General features: G+C 38.6%; 1 protein-coding gene across 4 annotated transcripts in view; it reads left to right on the top strand.

The window, feature by feature from the left end:
* Positions 1-24,038, top strand: part of TRIM36 (tripartite motif containing 36) — a 40,611-nt gene that overhangs the window by 4,742 nt on the left and 11,831 nt on the right. The window contains exons 1-7 of one of the 4 annotated variants that reach the window (XM_070412478.1): positions 3,917-4,177; positions 6,274-6,508; positions 14,821-14,841; positions 15,613-15,956; positions 19,869-20,018; positions 20,944-21,039; positions 23,741-23,994. In XM_070412478.1, coding sequence (XP_070268579.1) covers positions 4,151-4,177; positions 6,274-6,508; positions 14,821-14,841; positions 15,613-15,956; positions 19,869-20,018; positions 20,944-21,039; positions 23,741-23,994 — 1,127 coding nt within the window. In that variant the 5' untranslated portion in view covers positions 3,917-4,150. Of the gene's footprint in view, positions 1-3,916; positions 4,178-6,273; positions 6,509-14,820; positions 14,842-15,612; positions 15,957-19,868; positions 20,019-20,943; positions 21,040-23,740; positions 23,995-24,038 lie in introns of those variants that run through there. The other 3 variants (XM_070412477.1, XM_070412480.1, XM_070412479.1) reach the window with 3 other exon arrangements.

Below are 24,038 nucleotides of genomic sequence, written 5' to 3'. Positions count from 1 at the left end.
TCACCTCAAGGTGGCTGAGAGACCCCTTTGCTTACCAGTCATGCAGCCAGCACACTCCTGCCATTAATGTCTGCCAGAGCAGCACTGTGTTCCTCTTACCAAGTTTCAAATTGTTGGTCTGGTCCTACCATTTAGTAGATAAATGCCTACTAGATTTTCTCTTAAAACAAACAAAAGTTCAGCCCTGGCCAAGTAGCTCAGTTGGTTGGAGCATTGACCCCATATGACACAGTTTTGGGTTCCATCCCTGGTCATGGCACATATAAGAGTCAACCAATAAATGTATAAATAAATGCAACAACAGGTCAATGTCTCTCTCTCTAAAAATCAATAAAAAATGTAAAGCTATTTGGTAGATTTAACATAAAAAAGAAGAAAAAACAAAAGCTTAAATGGATGGGAAGATAAGGCTTATACAACATCAAACATTAGTGTACAAAATGAGAGTATGGAAGCATGTTAAACTGAGTGGTAAGGGTCTAAGTGCTAAAGGAGTTCAGAGTAAGGGGAGCTAATCAATGAAAACTAGACAAATGAGGAAGGAGGCTCTAGATCTGCAGCTTGAAAGATGAGTAGGATTTGGCGAGGCAATGGAAATCTGAACTTCCTGGCTCACTGGACTCCCTCCCCTGAGGTTGTTCCCATAGAAACACTTTATGACAGGTGAACTTGGCCTGTCAGAGGCTTGAGTCAATAATTGATAAATGCCATTTATTGTCCCTTCACCTAGAACCTTCTGATACCCAGCAGCATAGACAATGCATGTGCAAGTCTCTGTGAAGCCCTGTGATTTACTTCATTGACAACTTCCTTCTTTCCCCTAAGTTCAGGACTCTTAATTTTGTACCCAGGTTGTTCACAACAGGGGGGAAGGTTTAGGAGTATGTGGCCATGTCACCTTGTTACTTCTTGATTAGGCCATACTACCAGTAGGAGACCGTGGCTGTTTGATTTCAGACCAAACAGATTCAGAGCCAGTGGTGCCTAAAGCACTTACTGAAATATGCATCATAGTCATTAGGACTTGACTCCGCCAGTAATTTAATCTCTTGTTGGGTATTAGGAGTCAGTATGGAAAGAGACCTGGTCAGTTTACTGAGTAGGGTATAGCCTAAAGGGTAACAGGTTCATATTTTAATGTCAGGTAACAAACAATTATTGAACCTGCATAGTGTGTGTGTGTGTGTGTGTGTGTGTGTGTGTGTGTGTGTGTGGTGTGTGTTTGGGGAGTGGCAGTTTTTGGCAGGTGAAGTAGGAGACAACTGATGACATCATTGCTTGACCTTTTGGACTTCATGAAGTGGATAGATTTGAGACAGCTCATGCCTCTGTGACAGACAAGCAATTGAGCTACATCAACAAGCACAAGATATCACAATGTAGGCAAGAGTACTGAAGATCTGTGGACTGGGTGGAGGGTGTTAGGCGCGGAATAATAGGCTTCCTTGTGTTGAATTTTGACCCATATTTTAAAAGAAAGCATTAGAAAAGGAGATGCTGGGATATTCCAAACTAGGAAGGGGTGGGCACTAAGGGGTAGCATACAAAATGCAAATCAGAGGAATAATGATTTAGAAAACAAAATAATACAGATCTTTCATGTTATTCCCACTCAAAAGCCTTCAAAAGCTTTTCAAGAGCTATGGAAAAGAAGCACTTTATTCCAGGCCCTCCATACTACAGTAGACTCATTTTGTGTTATTACAAGTTTACCTCTCAGTCCTGCCCTGCCCTCAAACATCCTAATATGTTCACATGCACTGAAGAGAAAGGATTTTTAAAATACAGTGATTTTGCCCTGGCTGGTTTGGCTCAGTGAATAGAGTGTCGACCTGGGGACTGAAGGGTCCTGGTTTCGATTCTGGTCAGGGGCACATGCCCGGGTTGTGGGCTTGGTCTCCGGTCGGGGACATGCAGGAGGCAGCCAATCGGTGATTCTTTCTCATCATTGATGTTTCTCTCTCTCCCGTCCTCTCTGAAATCAATAAAAATATATTTAAAAAATAGTGATTTTAAAAAGTACAAAACCATATTTTTAAAAGTACAAAATCCACCATATGGTTTTGTACTTTTAAAAATCACTATTATTTTTTAGAAGTCCTTTCTCATTAATACATTCATTTTATCTGCTGCCTAATATTTCGTGGTATGGATGTACATTGTTGATGATAGAAATTTAGTTTCTATAAATAAGGTCCCAAATTAAGATAATTGTACTGATGTGAGATTACAGCCAGAGGGGAATTATTTGAGCCAGACCAACATTGGAAACAGAAACTGATTTATAAATGCTTTCTAATGGTTGAGCTTTAAAAATATATCTATGGGAACATGGTGTAGTACTTGTTACATGTAACTAAAGTCCACAGGCATTCCTTATTTCCCTCCTTAGATGAGGGCGCTGGACCCGAAGGGAGAAAGCAGCCTCAATTCCAGCATGTGGGGGCCACACCACAGGCTTTCATGCGGATCGGAAAAGTCCAGTCATTGCTTGGCCCGGCGTTCATCCCTCTGCACCTCATCCGTAAACGGAGCGTTTCCATTAAGGACAATTGCTCTTCTGACCCCGTAGCTATTCTTAATTCTCCTCCGCGACATCGTTATCCAATTGCCGGCTGGAGAAGAGGCCACCACTGCGGACAGTGCTGTGGGAAGACGGCACCACTGTCCACAGGGAGAAGGCTCTTGCAAACACGCAATAAAGTGGGAAGCATTTCAAAACCCGAAGGGGATGCCGCCGCAGCGCCGTGGCCCCTTCACCTGGCGGCGCAGAGCGCCTGTTTTCTCAGTCTGGACATAAGGATGGAATTAGTCAGCCGGGAGGGCGGGGGTCGATCGAGTGCGCCTTCCAACAGCCCCAGGTTCATTTGTTTCCATTTGCTTTAAAAACAGGATAGAAGAGGCGCGCTTGAGCGTGGCAGGTGGATTTTACAATCCCAGTCCCGGATCTGCGGAAGCCGCGCCTCCCTCCTCCGCCGGCGCCCACCACGGGGTACCTGGAGCCGGAGCAGCTCCGGACCAGCCGGGCCGATTTCCCCGCGCGCTCTGTCCCCGGGGGGCGGGGCGGGGCGGGGGAGCCGCAGGGCAGCTGCGGGGCGGGGGCAGGGCTGACTTTAGGCGCGGCGGGCCTCGCTCGCTGCCGTCTCTGGAGTTCAATGTCTATCCAGCCCCGGGAGAGGGACTCCTGCTGTGTGGTCTGCACGCGCGCCGCTTGGCAAGAACGTGTTGTGCGTGTGGAAAAGCAGAAGCAAAAAGCGGAATATGAGTGGTTGGTGATCAGTCGGGGCTGTGGAGTTCACCCCATGAATCCTCCGGAAGAGCAGGAGGAGAGCGGGGCGGGGGCGGGGACAGGGACCCCCCTACTAGGGGAACCCCCGGCCGGCCGGTGCGGGGATCGGATGGGCGGGGTTCGTCCCGGCCGCCTCCGCAGCGCGGGTTCTGCGGTCTTGGGGCGAAGGCACTGACCCGCCCGCGCCTCGCCGCCGCGACTAGAGTCAGGAAAAGTGACTTGTCTGTGATGCTCGGTGCCGCGCTTTACCAAAGGCCAGGGAGCGCAAGATGAAGCGCAGGGGGCCGCGGGGCCAGAGGCCAGGCTGCAGGGGGCCGCCCGCCACACGCCGGCCCGCCCCGCGCTGCCCTCCGCCCGCCGCGCCCTCACTTCCGCCCTCCTACCCCGCAGGGGGCGACCGCGGCGGCCCGGGTAGGAGTGAGGGCGCTGGCCACCCCGCACCCCAGCCCCAGCCCCACCCAGGCCTCAGTCCGGCCCCCCGGCGGTCCCCTACCGCCCGTAGCCCCGCCTCCTTTGTGCGGTGGGCGCTGTTGCCCGGGTGACGGCGCCGCCCCGCCCGGCCCCGCCCCCCGGGACGCCCTGGTCCCCGCGCGGCCGTTCCCCCCGCCGCAGTCCGCAGGAGCCGCCGCCGCAGCCTGAGCTCCCGGGGCGCCGCAGGGAGCCACGCGCCTCTCTGCGCCCTGCTTTCGCCCGCCCTGGCCTCTGCTCCCGTCGGTCCGCTGGTCGGTCCGGCAGACCAGCCCGCGCTCCGGCTCGCAGCCCCGGCTCCCCGGCCGCCGCAGGGACCAGCCCACCAGACCCTGCCTGGCGCTCGTCGGCCCCGCCGAACCCCGCGGTTGATGACACCTGGCGGAGGCGAGCATGGAGGGGGACGGCTCAGACGCGCCGGTGAGTGGGGCCGGGGCCCCTGGGTCTCTCCCCTCGGCGCTCAGTGGGCGGGAGCCGCTCCTCCCGAGGAGCGGAGGCTGCGGAGCGGTGGCCTCGCTTCCTCTTCGCCTTCCCCGTCCCAGGCCGGGTTCCGCAACCGGTGCGCCCCCTTTCCCCTCCTCGGAGGGTCGGACTCCGGGGTGACCTGGGCCCGAAAGAGGGCGCCCTCGGGTGCGGTTATCGCCCATCGGAGCACCTGGGGAATCCGGGCGGGGCTCTTCGATGGAGTTCAGGTGGTAGAACGAATTGGCTCCGTGGAGTCCGGTGCCCGTCGCGGCTCGGGGCGCGCGTCCCGCCGCCCTTTGTCTGGGCGCGCGGAGGTCGGGGCTGGAGTTCCAGGCCCCCCGCGGCTCGGCCCGTCCGCCGTCCGCCGGCCGGGGCCACGGGCGCAGGCTCCTCCCGGCTCCGCCAGCTCCCGGAAGGCGGGCTCCCTCTGGCCGCTGTCGGGCGCCGGTGGTTTTGTTTGAAGGGGTCGGATAGGCAATTCTTAAGAACTTGTTCATTTTCTGTAGAACCTCGTTTATTTTGAACCAGCTTAATTGTGGGAACTACCACATCACGTTTCTCTTCATCAGATGGTACCCCCTCAATGAATATAAAATGAACACTAATTTATCTCTGGGTAAAAAACTACTTTTTATGCATCGTGCTTAACAAGCTTGTGTAGTGCTTTATGTACAAGAAAAATGGAAATGAATTTAGATCTAACGGTGGGAAGTAAACCTCCCATAAAATGGGGTGTGAGAACCTACGTGGGACATTCTGAACAATATTTTCCTTTGAATTGTCAATTTTCTTGGAAAATGAAATAGGATGTAAGTATTCCCTGTTCTTTGATGTGAATTGTGAGGTGTGGCTGTCTTTCCCAGTTTACTCAAATTATGACATAACGCGGGCTTTTATTGAATAGAGGGTGAAGCAACAGTAGGTTTACCGTTCTGAGTACATAAAACAGTTTATTCTTGCATCATTACCTTTTAATTGTATTATTTTCCGTACGGAAAACCGTAAACCTACTTTTGCCCCACCCTGTATTTATTGAGTGATGCAGCAAGCAATGCCACAAAGACCCATTGAGACAGTTGGCTGTAGTGCTATTGTCAGGGATTAAAGCACTTTTTGTCACTTTAGGGGGGATAGAATAGCATGCATTTTAATTTAATTTCAAAAAGTGGCTCAGTTCAGTTGTAATTGTGCATTTGCGGGAGTTGAAATGATTGTACAAGGTTATGAGTACTTTAATGTTGCACTATCACTAAAATTGCAGGCATTCTTAGCCCCTGAAGTTTGGTATATGTCGGGGGAAAAACTGCTTAGGGAAAGGATGGGAAAACTCATATGAGGTCATCAAACCTTTTTAGTTGTGATACGAGTCTAAATGTTCCCCCATTGAAAATAATGCAAGCTTGTACTATTGAAAGCATTTGTAATGGTGCCTTCTAGTCTCTACACCCTTTCAATATTTATCGCATGCTTTTAAGATAACTGCTTTGCTATTGCAGCATGAGAACCTCAAGCATTTTACCTCCATTACAGTTGCAGCTGTAATGTGCATGACATTGGTCACATTTAATGCAGGGAATTGCTGATCATCCACCTTGTCTACAGATTTCAAGAAGGGTTCCATGAACATACTAGCTAGCTTTGTTTTGACCAGCTCTTGTTATTTGCTACTCACAGAGTTAATGTGCTATATTTCTTAATTTTTATTGAAGTAATCTGCTTTTAAGGTTTCACTGAAATCTTAAGAAAGTAAGTTAGTGATGGTTTGAATAACTTCATAATTGATGAAATATTATGATTTCCTAATATTTTCTGCTAATTTTTCTCATACTTCAGTTTTTACCATGTCATGTCACTTCAGTTCTAGGCTATTGGGTGTTGAGAAGGAGTTAATGGTACAATATTTCATAGCCAAAAAGGAACTTCAGACTTAAAAATAAATCTTTCTTAATTCTTTTTGGAAAGGTAAGCACATGTACTTCTACAAGAGGTGTAAGCATGTTCATATATTTACCCACTAAGAGTCTTTGATTCTGATTTCTTTTCAATTTAAGGTTACCATTAAGAATATCGAAAGAGAGCTCATTTGCCCAGCATGCAAGGAGCTGTTTACCCACCCGTTGATTCTCCCTTGTCAACATAATATTTGTCATAAGTGTGTGAAAGAACTCTTACTGACACTTGATGACTCATTCAATGATGTGGGATCAGACAACTCCAATCAGAGCAGTCCTCGACTTTGGGTCAACTCCCCTAGCTTGGATAAAATTGACAGGATTAACAGACCAGGTATGTGGTAGAACATTGGGGTCGGGGAATTTCATTGATTACTGTGGAAGGAAATTATTTTTGTCATTTTCAGGGTTAATCTTTCCAGGTGAATAAATTAAAACTTTAGTTAAATAACTCTTTTTTTTTCTTGTTAATCTTCATAACATTTGTCATTACTTAAATAGTAGTGGAATTCTGTAATAATGATAGAAGTAGGTCTAATGAGAAGTATAGCATATACTAGTATACTGCACCTTTGTTATTTACCCAATGTTTAAATTGTTTCCTGTTGGGATAGTTACTTTCTTCTGGACATCCATAGTAAGGTTAATGCAGATCTAAATTAATTTGTAATCATTGGGAACAGGGCCACTGAAAAATGAAGGGCCAAAGTCAGTAGTGAGGACCAAGGGAGGCCTAGGTTGGGTAGAAATACCACAGCATCATGTTAGGCATGCTCTTTGTATGGAGAGTGCTTGAGTGGCCATAGCATTAGACTTCAGGGCTTCAACTCTGCCTCATTTGATCTTTGAGGTTTTTAAGTTTAATCCTTCCCTCCTCTCTGTTCATTTCTTCCTCTTATATTATAGGAGTAACTTTTTAATCTTGTAAGAAAACTTTTCTTATCAGAAAAACATCTCTATTTACATTTTAGGGAATGCCATCTATTTTGGTCTATGCTGTGATATGGAGTCTCCTTGGGTGACATTTATGTCTTTGTGCTCCATCAAAGAGTGGATAAGAGTAGATTTGTTGTAAGACTAGTATTATGCTATTTAAAAAACATGTATTTTTCTTCAAATGGTAAACACTAAGATATTTTGCACATATGAAAATTATACATATACAGTCATGTGCCGCCCAATGACGGGGATACATTCTCAAATCCCCATCATTAGATGGCACATGACTATATAGGTATAATTAGGCGTTTTAGTGCTTGTGTGAACATCACAGAGTGCACTTACACAAGCCTACTACACATTATTATAGAGCCCATTGCTTCTAGGCTACGGTCCTGTACATCACATTACTGTACAAAACAACACGAGATTAAATCAAGTACAAGAGATAATGATGCGATCAAGAGACACAGAAAACACAAGATGTATGAGACTGTTGCTGGTATAATATGGCATACTGTTTTACAGGACACTTTTTTAATAAGTAGAAGGAGTACACTCTAAGGAGAAAAAGTATAGTACAATAAATATATAACCTGTAACATAAACATAATCATTTATTATCATTATCAAGTATTATGTCCTTTACATAATTGTATGTGCTATACTTTTACATGACTGGCAGTAGATTTGGTTACACCAGCATCACCGCAAATACGTAATGTGTTGTGCTACTGTGCTAGGATGGCTATGATGTTGCTAGGGGACAGATTTTTCAGGGCCGTTATAATCTTATGGGGCCACTGTCTATGTCACGGAACAAATTGTCATTATGCAGTGCATGACTGTCTGCAAACAAGGAGCACCAGGTAACTGGGAGTGCAGGGAGTAGGAGGTCCCAGAGGGTTATGCTCATTGTGAAGTCATCACTTTGTTTCCATCCCTAGGAAACTGGCACACTGAGGAGGGGAAGAAAGACAGTAACAGCCTGATATTCTAGATCCTTACTGACTAATTACGGACCCCTGCTTGACCGGCCAAGGAAAATTTACTTTTTGTTTGTTAATATTTAGCACAGGCCATTAAAAGGAATTTTAGTTGTGTACTAGTATTTCTATTTATAATTCGATTGTGCTTACATATGTATTTTATGAAATCCTGTATCTTATGTAGGCTTCTAATCTTAAGACTTGTTTAGTTTTTATATGTGATTAATAGGAAGTAGGAATGAGATATAGATGAAATACAGTGGACCATTTCTCTTTTCAGGAACTTACCTACCACAATATTCAATAGATGTTTAATAAATATGTGTTGAGTGGATGTTAAATGACAAACCTCTGCTGCAAGATTTGTTCAAAGCATGCCATACGACTTATATTCAATAATAGCGTTTTTTCCAGAAGAAGAGACCCATTCCACCATACTTGACTCTGTCTAGATCAAACAGAATTCCTGAGATGTTCCTCCCCCTTCTTTAGGAAGAACTCTATTAAGTTGGATTATGTCATGAAGGGAGGAAGTTAGAAAAACTTTTCTGTGAACAGTTATAGGAAATAAGAACATTTAACTTGGAGAAGGGACAACTGCAGAATATGATGGCTGTCTTGTGGAAGAGAACAGTACCCTGGGCATCTTCCTTGCAAAGGTTCCAGATCAAGGAACCGATGAAATACGAAGGCAGATTTCAAGTTAACGTGAGAGAAAACAAACACTTAAGCCTGTCCAAAAATGAAATGGGCTGCCTGATTTTGTCAGATCACTGTCACTAGAAGTGTTTAAATTGGAGGCAAATTTGTGATTTTTCATAGAGGTCAAATTTAGATGCCATATTGCAGGGGACAAATAGGTACATTAATGAAGCAGGCCCCAGAAAAATAAATACAGGACCTCTGTCATTTTAATTCTTTGATATAGGCATAGAGACAATAAATATTTCATTTTCTCATGAACTACTATAAGAAAACCAGTGGGCCAAGTGTCAGCAGCCAGCTGACTCTTGGCCAACCCTGCTGAAGATAGTGGGTGTGGTTTGGGACTGTAGAGACTGGAATGGATGCCTTGTCTAACGGAGCAGTAGCCATTTGGCACTAGTGAATTATCATATGAGTTTGGGAATTCCAGATCGTTGGATTTACAGTTTTTTCCCCTAACAAAAACCTGATAGTGTTTTGATGTAAAGTCTGTTTTTTAAATGTTGGCAGTCAGTTCAGATTATTTAAAAACACTCTGCAAGCCCAACGTAGGGTGGTCAGGGCAGCCAAAACACATCTTTGACTCTGACCCATCCAGCTTTTGGGCCACGAGTGTTTGGAGTTTCTGTACCAGTTGCATTCATCTTCCATGTAATCTCTCACCCTGAAGGGCTGTGCCTCTTTGTGTACCAGTTGCATTCATTCATTTGCCAAATATTTAAGTTACCTGCTATTTATGAGACATGGCTAAATGAGAGATGCAATAATTAGAACACCGTCCTTCATCAAGAATGTAAAAAGTAAGTTAACAGATACAGATAGAGCACTTAGAGGGTGAGAAGGCTCCAAGTATAGTCAGTCCTAGAGGTTTTTAGCAAATTAATGCAAATTTTAAGATTTCCTATCTATCTCACAGTCACCAGTTTTAAAATAGTTACCCTCCATTTGAAGGGCATTTGCCTATAACTTTTCTTTGGATAGATTCAAACCTAAATTCATGGGTAAGTTTTTTAAAAAATAATTTTCATCATTTAGATATGTTTGAGAAGGAAACCAGAGACCCTATTCTGAGTAATTGATGTGGGAGGAATAGAATTCTAAAAATGAGTTTGCCATTGGTTTATTAAGGGGTTAATTAGGCTGGGACTGTCCAGTACAGTAGCCACTAGCCACATGTGGCTGTTGAGCACTGAAATGTGCTAATCTGAATTAAGATGTAAAATACACACTGGATTTTGAACACCTAGAATGAAAAAAATAATAATATAAAATAATCTCTTTATAATTTTTATGTTGGTTACATTTTGAATTGCTAGTATTTTGGATATACTGGGTTAAATAACATTATTAAAGTGAATTTCACCTGTTTCTTTTCTCTCTGGTTACTGGGAAATTTAAAATATGTGGCCTACACTTTAGGCTCCCATGATCCTTTGGATCGCACTGCATTGGACATTTGACAAGATTTTAAAGGTTAAAGTGCCTTTAAAGGAGAGTAAGATTTGTGTATATAAAAATTACATATTAAATTATGTAACAATAAAACTATATTACTGTATATTTTAATCATATATATGTAGACTTTCCTCCTATTTTGTATTTCCTTTTGTCAGAAAGATCTAGTTGGTTTTAGTAATTTTTATTTAGTGTTATTTACAGCAGTAAAAAAGTTAAACAAAAAATGCTTGATTTTACTTTGTATTTTCAATGGTTACCAGAAATATGATTATTTAAAAATACAAATCTATAAGATAAAGTGTAGGTCTTTTAAGTGCTATACCAGTACTGATTAATTCTGAGCTCTAAGATAAGCTTGATGAATGTTTTACAGTGATAGCTTCATAACTACCATGTGTACCAGGAAAAACACTTTTTTTTTTACTGTTAACTCAATAATTGTGTTATATGCAGAACAGTTACTGCTTTATCTTTTGTTAACAAGTTGTGAAACTTCTCTTTTAAATTAAATTCTAAATCCAGCTTTCTGTTCATTGTTCACAGCATCACAACGGAGATCTTTGGGGTGGAGAGGTAGAAAATGCTTTATCGCTTGTGTGGCCGCAGGCAGTATAGTGTTAGATTTAAATTAAATAACCCTGTATAGATAAGGTTGTAAACATCAGTGGTCAAGTCTTCAAAATTTTGTCGAAAGTGAACAAATTGGGCTGAAATGACTTAAAGGTCAACAGGACTAAATTTCCAAGCAAGTTCTGATGTTTATAAAGGGAGCACTGCTTGCAGTTTAAGAAAATGACATACCACTGTTAGCTTTTAAGTTTAATTTTAATTTTTCCTGACACTATTACAGATGACCCTCCCCCCTTTTTTTTAAAATCCTTTACGTTTATTTAGTGGAACAAAGCTATGTTTAACAGCCATATTGCTACCTTGGGGGAGGTTTAAATAAGCCACTACTTCTGTATTTAAAGATTTGCTTAAAGATGTTGATAATTTTTGTAGTTAAAAACATAGTCTTTGTTTTATGCAAAACATGGTGTCTTTTATTTGTTAACATTTTAAAGTATTTGAGTTGTAACATAGGGATCTTACCCATTTGTGGGTAAATAATGTATACTTTTTTTAGGCTTTCTGAAGTATTTGATTCTGTATGAAAGATGGACTAACCTATCTTATTTTTAAAAAGTGTTTTTTACTCCAGTTGACCTTTAAAGTAAAATTGGCTAATATTTTTGTGAAATGCTGGTGATACCTTATATCTTATTAGAGAAAATGAACATCTGAAATGTTATCCCTTTTCTGTCTTCCTTACCTTCCTCTACATGTCTTGATTTTAAAATCTTACAGTCACTTCTAGAAGCCATACGTAATTCTTTCTCTTACCAGGCTTCAGTGAGTCCCTGAGAATTTTAAATATTGAAATTCAGCAATTAGGAGGAAAAGTAGGAGCAGTTTGCTTTTTAAAAGCTCATTGCTTATTACCTGTTTTTTATTAAGGCAGTAGTTGAGAAAAAGGTTTTGCAAGTTGAAAATACTAATAATACTAAAAAATTAAATATAACTGGTAGGAATCAGAATGTACAAAAAGAAACATTCTTTTCCTGGTAATATCATACATCAGTCCATTGCCAAACACCAAGAAGCCCAAGAGGAACGCCCAGTATGTGGAGAGGTAGGCCACTGACTACCAGGTGGTAACAGTGGGGAAATTGTTTCTATCCAGAATGTGGGAAAGGATGCAGCTAGCAGAGTTTTTGAACCTGTTCTGAATTGACTCTCTTTGTTTTGAAATACTTTGATATTTAAATGGTAAAACATATGACTGAAAGCTGACTTTTGGGGGGGGGATTTGGTATAAACCAATTTGAAGAACTTTTTTTGTGGCCTTTGTTTTTATTTTTTATTTTATTTATTTTATTTTATTTTATTTTAAATATATTTTATTGTTTTTTTTACAGAGAGGAAGGGAGAGAGATAGAGAGCTAGAAACATCGATGAGAGAGAAACATCAACCAGCTGCCTCCTGCACATCCCCTACTGGGGATGTGCCCGTAACCAAGGTACATGCCCTTGACTGGAATCAAACCTGGGACCCTTCAGTCCACAGGCCGACGCTCTATCCACTGAGCCAAACCAGTCAGGGCTGTTTTTAAATTGTATTGATTTATACTTGATTAATTTGTTTTTGAATTAAAGGTATATGGGGGAAAATAATTGATTTTGCATAGTGACAGTATTTAAATCATTTGGGTATATTATTGGCCCCACAAATGCAGTTTGACATAAAATTACATTTCTTGGCCTACCTTGTTTCCTTACCTTTCTAAGTCATTATTACCTTTTTTTTCATTATATCATTGCTATTGAGCAGGTTTTTTTGTTTTTAATCCTTACCTGAGGATATTTTTCCATTGATTTTTAGAGTGAGTGGTAGAGAGAAGGAAAGACAGAGAGAAACATCTATGTGAGAGAAACACATTGATTGGTTGCCTCCTGCTCATGCCCTGACCAGGGCAGGGACCAGGGAGGAGCTTGCAGTTGAGATGCGTGCTCTTGACTGGAATTGAACCTGGGACCCGTCAGTCCCCAGGTCTACGCTCTATCCACTGAGCCAAGCCAGCTAGGACCATTGAGCAGTTTTATCCAATGGGACTTTCTACAATGATGGAAATGTTTGACCCTGCACCATACTGTATGGTAGCCACTAGCCTCATGAGAATTTGAATGAATTAAATTTAAGTTCAATAGCCACATTTGGCTAATGGTTACTAACTATATTAGCACAACTAAAGAGAGTAAAAAGTTAACTCCCTTACATTTTAGTCTTAGTTCCATTTCTTGAATTTTTTCATTAGAATTACTTTCCAGAATATCCTTAGATGTTCTCCTTATTGCCCTGAACATATATTCTGGGGTTTTTTTTTGTTTGCTTTTTGTTTTTTTAAAAATATATTTTATTGATTTTTTACAGAGAAGAAGGGAGAAGGATAGAGAGTTAGAAACATCCATCAGCTGCCTCCTGCACACCTCCTACTGGGGATGTGCCCGCAACCGAGATACATGCCCTTGACCGGAATTGAACCTGGGACCTTACAGTCCACAGGCCAACGCTCTATCCACTGAGCCAAACCGGTTAGGGCTGTCGTTTTGTTTTTATGAGTATAAGACGGGTGAAACAAAATGTATTGACTTTTTAGCATTTATAAAAAAGTGTGAGAGCTTTTAAGATCTGTTTAGAAAAATAGACAAGATATTTTGTCTGATTTAAGAAGTTTAGTATGATACTTTACACTTTATTTTTTATTATAAAAATAAGTTAAAAGAGGTTTACAGAAAAGGGATGAAACTTATTTGGAAATTGCCCAAATCTGGATATCACCAGTGTACATGTTAAAGCATGATTTTGTTATCATAATTTAATTTTGTTTTATCCCATTACTTAATTGATCATAACTTCAATTCATAAAACCAATAACCCATTAAAAATTTGAATGTTCATATTAGTTAACCATTTTAAGTTCTATCATCTAGTTCATATGTGGAAGCATGCAATTAAGTGTGAATTTCCATTTGTTTAAACTTGACCACTGCACTGTATCACTTCCAGAATTATTTAGCTTGTTTTTCTCACTAAGTGAAATTTTCATTGGCATGTGTTTTAAAACCAGCTTTGCTGCTTATTTCATTATATGCCTGCTGTGTTGTGAAACATCTTGAACTTTAGTGCATGTTTTTAGAATTAGTACAAGAATATATTTTATGAAGCATTTTCAGATTTTTATGGGGTAACTTCTTTATGTTTTTTTTTTTGGTGTGTGTTTAAAAATATAAAGGCCAAAATATCTTTAAATGGAGATATTAAAAACATTCTGCATATTTTTTACATAAGTAGGTTTCGGGGCTCAGTGCCATCTAGCATGTTGTAAAGTCGCTTTAGATGAATAATACTGTGAACTGGTTGCCAATTTTTAAAAAAATGTCTCTTTATTGTTGAAAGTATTGTAGATGTTCCCTTTTCCACCCATTGACCATCCTCCTCCCCGCTTCTGCCCCCCGATTGCCAGATTTTACCTGTACATATATCATGCCAGACAATTTTTTAAGACAGTCTTTTCAGTGATGGTAGTAATGTGCCAAGGCAATATTAATATATCTGTTTAAAGACCTTTTCTAAGTGTGGTATACTAAGTTTAACCATTCATTTTTGGTACTGGATACATGGCAGTATGAAAGAAAGCTGTAGTTTAAGAAGTTGTGTTTATTTTTAGGTAGTTATTTTATGGGCAACCAACATAAGACTAGATTTATAAATGAGAGGTGGGACTATGGTATGCTTGCTCTGATGTTAAATGGACAACCCTTGATTCTTATGAACCTGTGGATAAAGACTGTTATGCCTTGGTTTCTTGATTTGTTAAAATCAGGACAATGCTGAACTAAAGAGTGATGTTTAAGGTCATTGTATTGTGTATATATTATAAAAATTATTCAAAATACTTCTTGGGTAACTTTTGACTTATTGAATTAAGTAACCTTAATGATTCTTTTTTTTCAGGTCATAAGAAGATACTAAATGGTTGGTCCTTCTTAAAGTCACTAGATTTTAGGTCTATGAATGAGCTTTTCACTCTTTTATAGATTGGACTCAATTAACTAATGATTTTGCCTACTGAATATCCCCAGATAAAACAATACTACAACGGGAAACCCTCTATTGCAGTGGTTCTTAACAAATTGAGGATCTAATAAAAGCTATGTATTATTTAAAGAAAATATGCATAAACATAGATGCAAAATTTGCATATAATTGCAAATAGTTTGCAAAACTATTTGGATCTCTTTGGAGCCTATTAATGGAGCCCCAGTTTAAGGACTCCTGCTTTTTTATGTATGAATCATTCTTTATCACACAGCCAATGTTGTGTTCATTTAAATGGAAGTAAACTTCTTTTGGATATATAAAAATTATTTGATATATAAAATTATTTATGATATATAAAAATAACTATAAATGTTAATCATATAATTTCAAAAGATCCTGAACTTTTGTAGTATTGTATTATATATTTTGTCCATATATCTGTTTGATTTAAAATGGTTTTTATATGGGATTTACTATAGAATATTTTTCTTTCCTCTTTCATTTTAATAACTTTAATAGCTTGTGTCTGTCTTTTATTTACCAAGGGAAAATATTTTTTTAAAATGCATTTTGAGAATATAATTGATTCAGAATATGAATTGAGTATTATAGTTTTGGAATATATTTATAGATATATATCTCCATTAAACATCATTCCCTTTTTTCTTCATTTTATTCATTTTCCTACCAATGTAACTAAACAAGGACTTACTAATTACACAGGCTGGAAGCGCAATTCATTGACCCCTAAGACAACTACTTTTCCTTGTCCTGGCTGTGAGCATGATGTGGATCTTGGAGAGCGAGGAATCAATGGTCTATTTCGAAATTTCACTTTGGAAACTATTGTTGAAAGATATCGGCAGGCAGCCAGGGCAGCCACAGCCATTATGTGTGATCTTTGTAAACCACCACCTCAAGAATCCACAAAAAGTTGCATGGACTGTAGTGCAAGCTACTGCAATGAATGCTTTAAAATTTATCATCCTTGGGGTACTATAAAAGCCCAGCATGAGTATGTGGGCCCAACCACTAATTTTAGACCCAAGGTAAGTGAAGTTTTTATTGTTGGAATATTAAACTTAATTTTAGAAAAGGAATTATTGCAAGTCTAGAATTTAACAGTAAGAAAGAAAAGAACTTCAATGCTGGTATAAGAAATTAAGGCCTATCCCTGACCAGTTTGGCTGGGTGGATGGAGCGTCGGCCTGCGGACTGGGGGGTCCCGGGTTTGATTCCGGTCAAGGGCGTGTGCCTTGGTTGTGGGCACGTCCCCAGTGGGGGGTGTACAGGGGGTGCCTGGTTGATGTTTCTCTCTCTATTCCTCTCTGTAAAAAATCAATAAAATATATTTTTAAAAAAAGAAATTAAGGCCTAATAGTTGGAGTTACTTAGTATGTTGCTAAACATCCTCATAGGTTAGATGGCAATGCTATGGTTCACTTTATTATAGTACAATGTAATAAAACAGTACGTGAATGTTCACAATGATAACTCTGAGTAATAGAAGGAAGGTGATCCGGGATGTGTTCTTTAAGATTGAAATGGTTAGGTTCTTCTGGTCCTAACTAGGGACCTAAGATGGCAAGCAGCATAGAGTAAACATGGTACTCTCCTGCTCCCACAACCACATCAAAATTACAGCTAAACTGCATAACAACCATCATTTAGAACTGCCTGAAATCTGGCTGAATGGAAGTCCTACAACTAGGGTACTAAAGAAGCCACATTGAGACTTGTAGGAGGGGCAGAGACAAGGAAAGGAGCGGTCCCACACCCATGTGTTGCAGATGATACTGGCAGCTGATTTCTCAACAGAAACTTTGCAGGCCACAGGGATTATCAAGAAATATTCAAAGTGATGGAAAGCAAGGGAATCCAAGGACAGATAGAGTTTCCTAGACAAGAAAAAGCTAAAGGAGTTCATCACCACCAAACCAGTATTATATGAAATGTTAAAGGGTCGTCTTTAAGAAGAAGGAAAAAAAGATAAAAAATATGAACAAAAAAATTGCAATAAATACTTAATCTATCCTATCAACAATTGAATCTAAAAAACAAAATGAACAAGCAGAACAGAAACAGATTCATAGGTACAGAGATCATTTTGATGGTTTCCAGATGGGAAGGGGGGTTGGAGAGATGGGTGAAAAAGGTGAAGGGATTGAGAAGTATAATTTGGTTGGTACAGAATAGTCATGGGGATGTAAAGTACAACATAGGGAATATAGTCAATAATATTCTAATAACTATGTAAGGTGTCAGATGGGTTTGAGATTTATTGGGAAGATCGATTAGTTATGTAATGTCTAATCACGGGAGGTTACACCTGAAACTAACATAATAATGCATATCAACTGTAATTGAAAAAAAAAAGTTTAAAATGGTTAAAGCTGATAGGCTTTTGTGCTTTAATATGATAAACCATAATTATCTAAAAGATTTGATTAGATAATTTCCCTGACCTTCTTAGCTAAAATTGTACTATGAATAAGTAAGTGTAATTACAGCCTAATATCCTGAAACTCGTGATATGTACTATATAGTATCTGAATTTGCATTTCTTTTTTTAAAAATATATTTTATTGATTTTTTACAGAGAGGAAGGTAGAGGGACAGAGAGTTAGAAACATCAGTGAGAGAGAAACATTGATCAGCTGCCTCCTGCACACCCCCTACTGGGGATGTGCCCCCAACCAAGGTACATGCCCTTGACCAGAATCGAACCTGGGACCCTTCAATCCGCAGGCCGATGCTCTATCCACTGAGCCAAACCGGTTAGGGCTGAATTTGCATTTCTTAAATATTCTGAGTAATTTCTATAATGTTCAAAAGAACTTTATGTATTGCTTGCCTTGCTCTGTGACTGTGAAGCAGAATGATTTTTGTTATTTTCACTTATACTACTTTCTGTTTTATATAGATTAAAAAAACTATAATTGATTCTTAAAGTTTTTATTCCTTACAATTTACTGTGTATGAAAATCTGTTTACATTGTTGAGCATAAAACCTTTAATTTGTAATAGAAAAATGGAAAAAAGAAACACAAAAGTTAATCTTGAAACTATGAGCTGAGTACATTGTATTAAATGTAGTGTAGTGTACTGGTAGATTAAAACAAAATCTTTGCTTCCATGTTTTGAATAAATTTTTTATAACTATGTAAGTGTGGTAAGATTTATTAGGTAGTTTTCAATCCTCTGCTATGTTCCTATGTCATTTTTAAATACTCAGGGTCATACATTTTAAAAGTTATGACTTCAACCTGGTGTTTTACTGTCTTTTTTAAAGTTAATAAATTGATTAATAAATTCCATCATGAAAGAATCGATGATTATTGAATAAATTATATGAGGCTTGCGTTTTATGAGTTAAGAACTCATGAAATTTTGAGTAAAATTGCAGTCTTATTATTTGTTTCCAAATATAATAAAACATTAATAAGAGAAAACTGTAGAAGTAGGAATAGGTTACATTGAGAAAAAAATTTTTCCCCTCTTTAAGTTGTTAGTGTTATTCAATATAGTAAAATTTTAAAAAGGTTATCCTATAGAATATTTGCCTATAGCAGTGGTTCTCAACCTTCCTGATGCCGGGACCCTTTAATACAGTTCCTCATGTGTGGTGACCCCCAACCATAAAATTATTTTCGTTGCTGCTACTTAACTGTAATTTTGCTACTGTTATGAATCGTAATATGCAAGATGTATTTTCATTGTTACAAATTGAACATAATTAAAGCATAGTGATTAATCACAAAAACAATATGTAATTATATATGTGTTTTCCGATGGTCTTAGGTGACCCCTGTGAAAGGGTCGTTCGACCCCCAAAGGGATTGCGACCCACAGGTTGAAAACTGCTGGTCCATAGCCTTGTGTTCTTATGATCATTTCTTGCAGAAAGCCAAACTTTATATTTTATTTTAAATGTAGTGGCTTTGAGAATGTAGGAACGTGGACAGGCTAAAAAATGTGAAATCTTTTCTAGTTGTTTTTCTCCAGGACCTGCACATTGATGTTAGGACTTTCATATTGGACTTTTTTTCTTTCTTTCTAAATGATCAGAGTAGTTATAGTTGCTTAAAATCTAAACTGTCAGAAGCATGGACACCTTTCTGATTTCATCAACACACTAGTCTAAAGAAATCTGCCCTTCCAAATGAAAAGAGTTATTTTACATAAATCTTCAAATGTATCTCTAATGATAGTTTACTGAATAAAAGATAGAAATTTAACTCGGACACGATTCTAAATTTGGTTAATATGTAAAAGCAAACACATCTGGACGCCTATAAAGTGTTCCAAGACTCTCCTAGTAGCAGATTTCTTGTGAGGATAGTGAGGCCCTGGGTTCTCATAAGTTATCTGTTATGGTAATTTATAAAAATATTGATTATAATTATTAAGAGTTGCCTAGTCAGTGCCCTAACCAGTTTGGCTCAGTGGATAAAGTGACGGCCCCGCAGACTGAAGGGTCCCAGGTTCGATTCTGGTCAAGGGCAGGCTCAATCCTCAGTAGAGGGTGTGCAGAAGGCAGCTGATCAGTGTTTCTCTCTCATCGGTGTTTCTAACTCTAGCCCTCTCCCTTCCTCTCTATAAAAAAATCAATAAAATATATATTTAAGGAAGAGTTGCCTCATCAGTGTGGTCAGAGCCTTTCTAAGTTGGTCAAACATTCTACTTAAGTCTGATAGGAATGAAATTTTCACCATCTTATCACCAAGTTTAGGGTAAATAATATATACATGTTTAATTGACCATTTGAAATTGATCAATAGTAATTCTAATTTAGAGACTTTTCATATGATAAACCAAATGCTTTTATTTCTTTTTACCCTGTTATCTTTTATATGACTTTATTTAGTGATTTTCTAAAGCAGATCTTTGTATTTTGAGACTTTGATTGCCCTGTGAGCTATGATGACCCTAAATCACAATTTTATTCTTTTACTCGATAGATTTTAATGTGCCCAGAACATGAAACGGAGAGAGTCAACATGTACTGTGAATTATGTAGGAGGCCAGTTTGTCATCTCTGTAAGCTGGGTGGTGGTAATCATTCCAATCACCGTGTAACCACTATGAGCAGTGCCTACAAAACCTTAAAGGTAGGACTTGTGTTTATTTTTGGAACTACATTTTGATTCTTTATTTTGCTTTATGCCTTTAACATTTGCTTTATAAAATCATGAGCTTGTTATATGGTCTATTTTACTGGTGGTTATGCTTTTTGGAGACCTATGAATAAATGGTTAAAACTAAGACTACATAAACACAGACTACCTGTGTCTGAGGACAGAGAAAACTGGAGCCATCTCAAATAAAGGCTGCCATTGACCAGAGACTTTGTCTAAGCGTTACAGCTTACTGGGAGTGACCCCTGGTGCTCTTAGACCTTAAACCATATTTCTGATTTCTGTCATCTGTTTTTCTCTAGCCTATCTTGTATTTCTAATTTAAGCTGTTTTAGAACCAAGCCCTACTTCAATTTAAATAGCCAAATTCTTCTCCTTGCTGCTGTAGCTAAAAAGAGTACCACCTCCTGCATCCCATACTTCTGGTCCTAGCATGAGCCTGACAGGGACATACTGGAGGAGCTGTCATCTTGTAGCTGAGCGCTGAGGCAGTACCTCTCAGCCTGGGGAATGGTGGTTAGTCTACTGTGCACTGAGGAGCTTCCAGCTCAGCTACCGACTGTGATGTTTGAACTCAGTGAGCTTCGGTTCCCTCATCTGTAAAATGCTGGGTTAAGACACAAGATAGTCTCTTTCTGTCCTTGATATCCTACAGTTCTTTCTTGGTCCCATCTTGCCTCTAGTCCTCAGAGAAACCTTGTTCCTTTTCCTGATGGGTTCTTCCTCTCTCTTTCCAGTGAGTCATCAAACTCACTGTGTCTGATTGGTGAGTGTTCCAAAGAATTAAAGATGGATCTTTTCATTGATGTTACTGTTTAAAAAAGAAAAAAAAAGGTTCTTCAAGACCTGCATTAAACTTCTATCTCTGCTTATTTGTGTTACTGATATATCCCAACAGGAAAAACTTTCAAAGGATATTAACTACCTTATTGGCAAGGAGAGCCAGGTGAAGAGTCAAATTTCAGAGCTAAACTTGTTAATGAAAGAAACAGAGGTAAGTGATAAACTGGTTTACATATTCATCTAGACAACTACTTTTTCATTTATAAAATTTTGAGGGTAATATATGAGTAGGGAGTACAAACTTGTGTTAGATTTTACTTCTGCTTTTCTGGGACTAGGGAAACAAATATAAAATATAAATTATAATGCTATGACATGTGATCAGTGTTGTGATAGAGGTAAGTGATTAAATAATATTTGAGCACAGCGGAAAGAATGACTAATTCTTACGTGGCAGTTTAGGTCTCAAAAGTAGTAACATAAGGGAAATGATAGCTTTTGCAATTATTTATATTTTACAAAGTTAACATCACATTTGAAAAATGTACTGTATATGGATAGAACCAGGTTTATTTAAAATTCCAGATACTCTTAATTATATACCTGGTATGTAATTGAATATGTTCACCAAAAGACATGTATTAGAATGTTCATAGCTGCATTATTTGTAATATCCATAAAGTGGAAACTATCCAAATGTTCATCAATACTGGAATATAAGTAGCAGTAAGAATGAGTATCTGCAACTTTGTACAACAATATAGGTAACTCTTGCAATAATATTGAAAATGCTAGATATAAAGGAGTATATACTGTGTGATTCCATTCATAAAAATTGCCAAAAAAGGTGAACCTGGACTATATTGTGAGAATTCAGAATAGGAATTGTTGAGGACGGGAGGATTAGTGCCTCGGAAGTTATTAAGGGTGGCTTCTGGGATACTGGTAATGGTCTTTTATTTACCCTGGATGCTGGTTACATGGGTGTGTTTGCAAATATTCATTGATCTCTACACTTATGTACATTTTTTGGTTTCTGTATTATATTTCAATACAAATTTAGAAAAATAAAAGAGGCCAGGATTGGGTTATTTTAAAATTCTACATATTCTTTACTAATTTAATGCCTGTTTCTTTTTTCTCTTTGAAATAAATTGAAGAACCATTAATTACTCTTGATCATTTTGAAAGTTATAATGAAATATTAAAAATATCCTGACTTAGCATGAGACTACTTCTTGAAAATTTTTTTCAAAGATGGGTTAAAATTATTGAGAAATTATGCAAATTAGTCCTATATTACCAGTATTGCTTTTGTTTTTAATATTCTTTTTCTGATATTTACTAATTGCATTCACCACCCTAAGTAGATTGTGGTTTTTTCCCCATGTAATTTAAAAGTGGAATTTTGTTTTTATATTTTTGTCTGATTAGTGTAATCCCCCAACACAGAACAAGTTGTCACCTAGAGTATTAGTTGCTTCGGGGATTGTGTGCTGGTCAGTTTAAGTTTCTTTTACTCCGCTGTTTCTCAGTCATGCCGCCCTTCTGAAATAAGGAACACCCAGTACATGTTTGGAGTTTTTCATTCAGTAGGGTGAAAATGGAGGAACTCAGGTATCAGGTATTCATGTAGACACTGATTCCTTAGGGTCCTGGAGAAATTATTTAGTTTGTACTTTTGACCTAAGCAGCATTTGTCGTCTTATCAGTAAGACTTTTCTACAATAGAGAATTTACCCATATTCTTGGCTTTTACTCAGTGATGATTGTGATACTGTCTTTTCATCTATAATGTATTTAGCTAAAAAGAAAAATCTATCTTTTACCTACATATAATGATATTTCTGAGTTTAATGTTTTGATAGGTCTTTGAAATACAACCCAAATGTCACCACCCTCTACTTCCCCTGTCCTACCCATTTAAAAAACTTACGGCTGCTCGGGTTAGGAAACAGAGAAGGAAGGGAATCTGGAAAAAATTTTCTCTCATTATAAATATTGTCCAGAAGTCACTGGAAAATGCACAATGCACCTCTATAATATATTGTCAGCTTTTAAGACTGTTCTTGGAGACTTTTTTTCTGTTGACTCTTACTTAGGCTCTAGTATAATGAGTGCTCTGATGGTCTTATTTTCAAAATCAAGTTTATCTCTACTTTATTGGTATTACAATGTTTATAAGCACTACAGACAGGATCATTTTTTGACAAAGTAGAGGAATACTTACGTTGTAGTGAAAATAATGGTTTTTTTGAGAATATGTGACATTGTGGCAGGCATTTTATGTAAATAATCTTTTTCTATCTTCACCCCCCCCCAAACCTAAATGGTTTCTCTGATCCCCAGTTTTCAGAATAGAAAAACTCAAGCATAAAGAATTTAAGTAATTTGCATAAAGTCACATAGGACTTATACAATTAAATTATCTTATTGGAATAGCTACATTTTTATATCTTAGTAAAGGATGTCATCTTACTGAGTTTCATGGTCATGGTTTACTTTTTTTAAAAATTGGAATAAGGTGGGAAAATATCTCCTTAATTAAATTAGAAATGAATTAAAAACTCCAGAATTGTATTTTCTCTTGTCTTTGGTTAAATCAGTTAATTTTGCCTCAATTTCCTTTGTATACAAATTGAAGGTTGTTTTCTTATTTAATTAAATACATTGTTTATTGCTGAACTGTGGAGATTAAAAGTGTAAGGAAGGTACAGTATTAGGGAATTACAAAGTGCGCCTAAATAAAAGTTGCCGATCATACCTCGCCGATCATTTCTTGATGTCAAATTTCATAGACAGAATTTATTTCCTTTATAATACTTGGGTTTATTTTATTGAATTTTGGTTGTTTTTGTGAAAAGACATTGGGATTTAGCAGATGTAGTAATGCTTTGCTTGTTTTATAATAGTGTAATGGAGAGAGGGCTAAAGAAGATGCAATTACACATTTTGAAAAGCTCTTTGAAATTCTAGAAGAGAGGAAATCAAGTGTTTTGAAAGCAATCGATGCTTCAAAGAAACTAAGATTAGACAAATTTCAGACTCAAATGGAAGAATATCAGGGGCTTCTAGAGAACAATGGACTTGTGGGATATGCTCAAGAAGTGCTTAAGGAGACAGATCAGTCTTGCTTCGTACAGACAGCCAAACAACTCCACCTCAGGTATTTTACTTGTAACCTAGAATCTCCTTAGCAATTTATTAAAT

Source organism: Myotis yumanensis, unplaced genomic scaffold (genome assembly GCF_028538775.1).
Source record: "Myotis yumanensis isolate MYYU_CA2020_CCGP unplaced genomic scaffold, mMyoYum1.0.hap1 SCAF_4, whole genome shotgun sequence".
Lineage (NCBI taxonomy): Eukaryota > Metazoa > Chordata > Mammalia > Chiroptera > Vespertilionidae > Myotis > Myotis yumanensis.
This window is presented reverse-complemented; position numbering and strand designations above follow the sequence as displayed.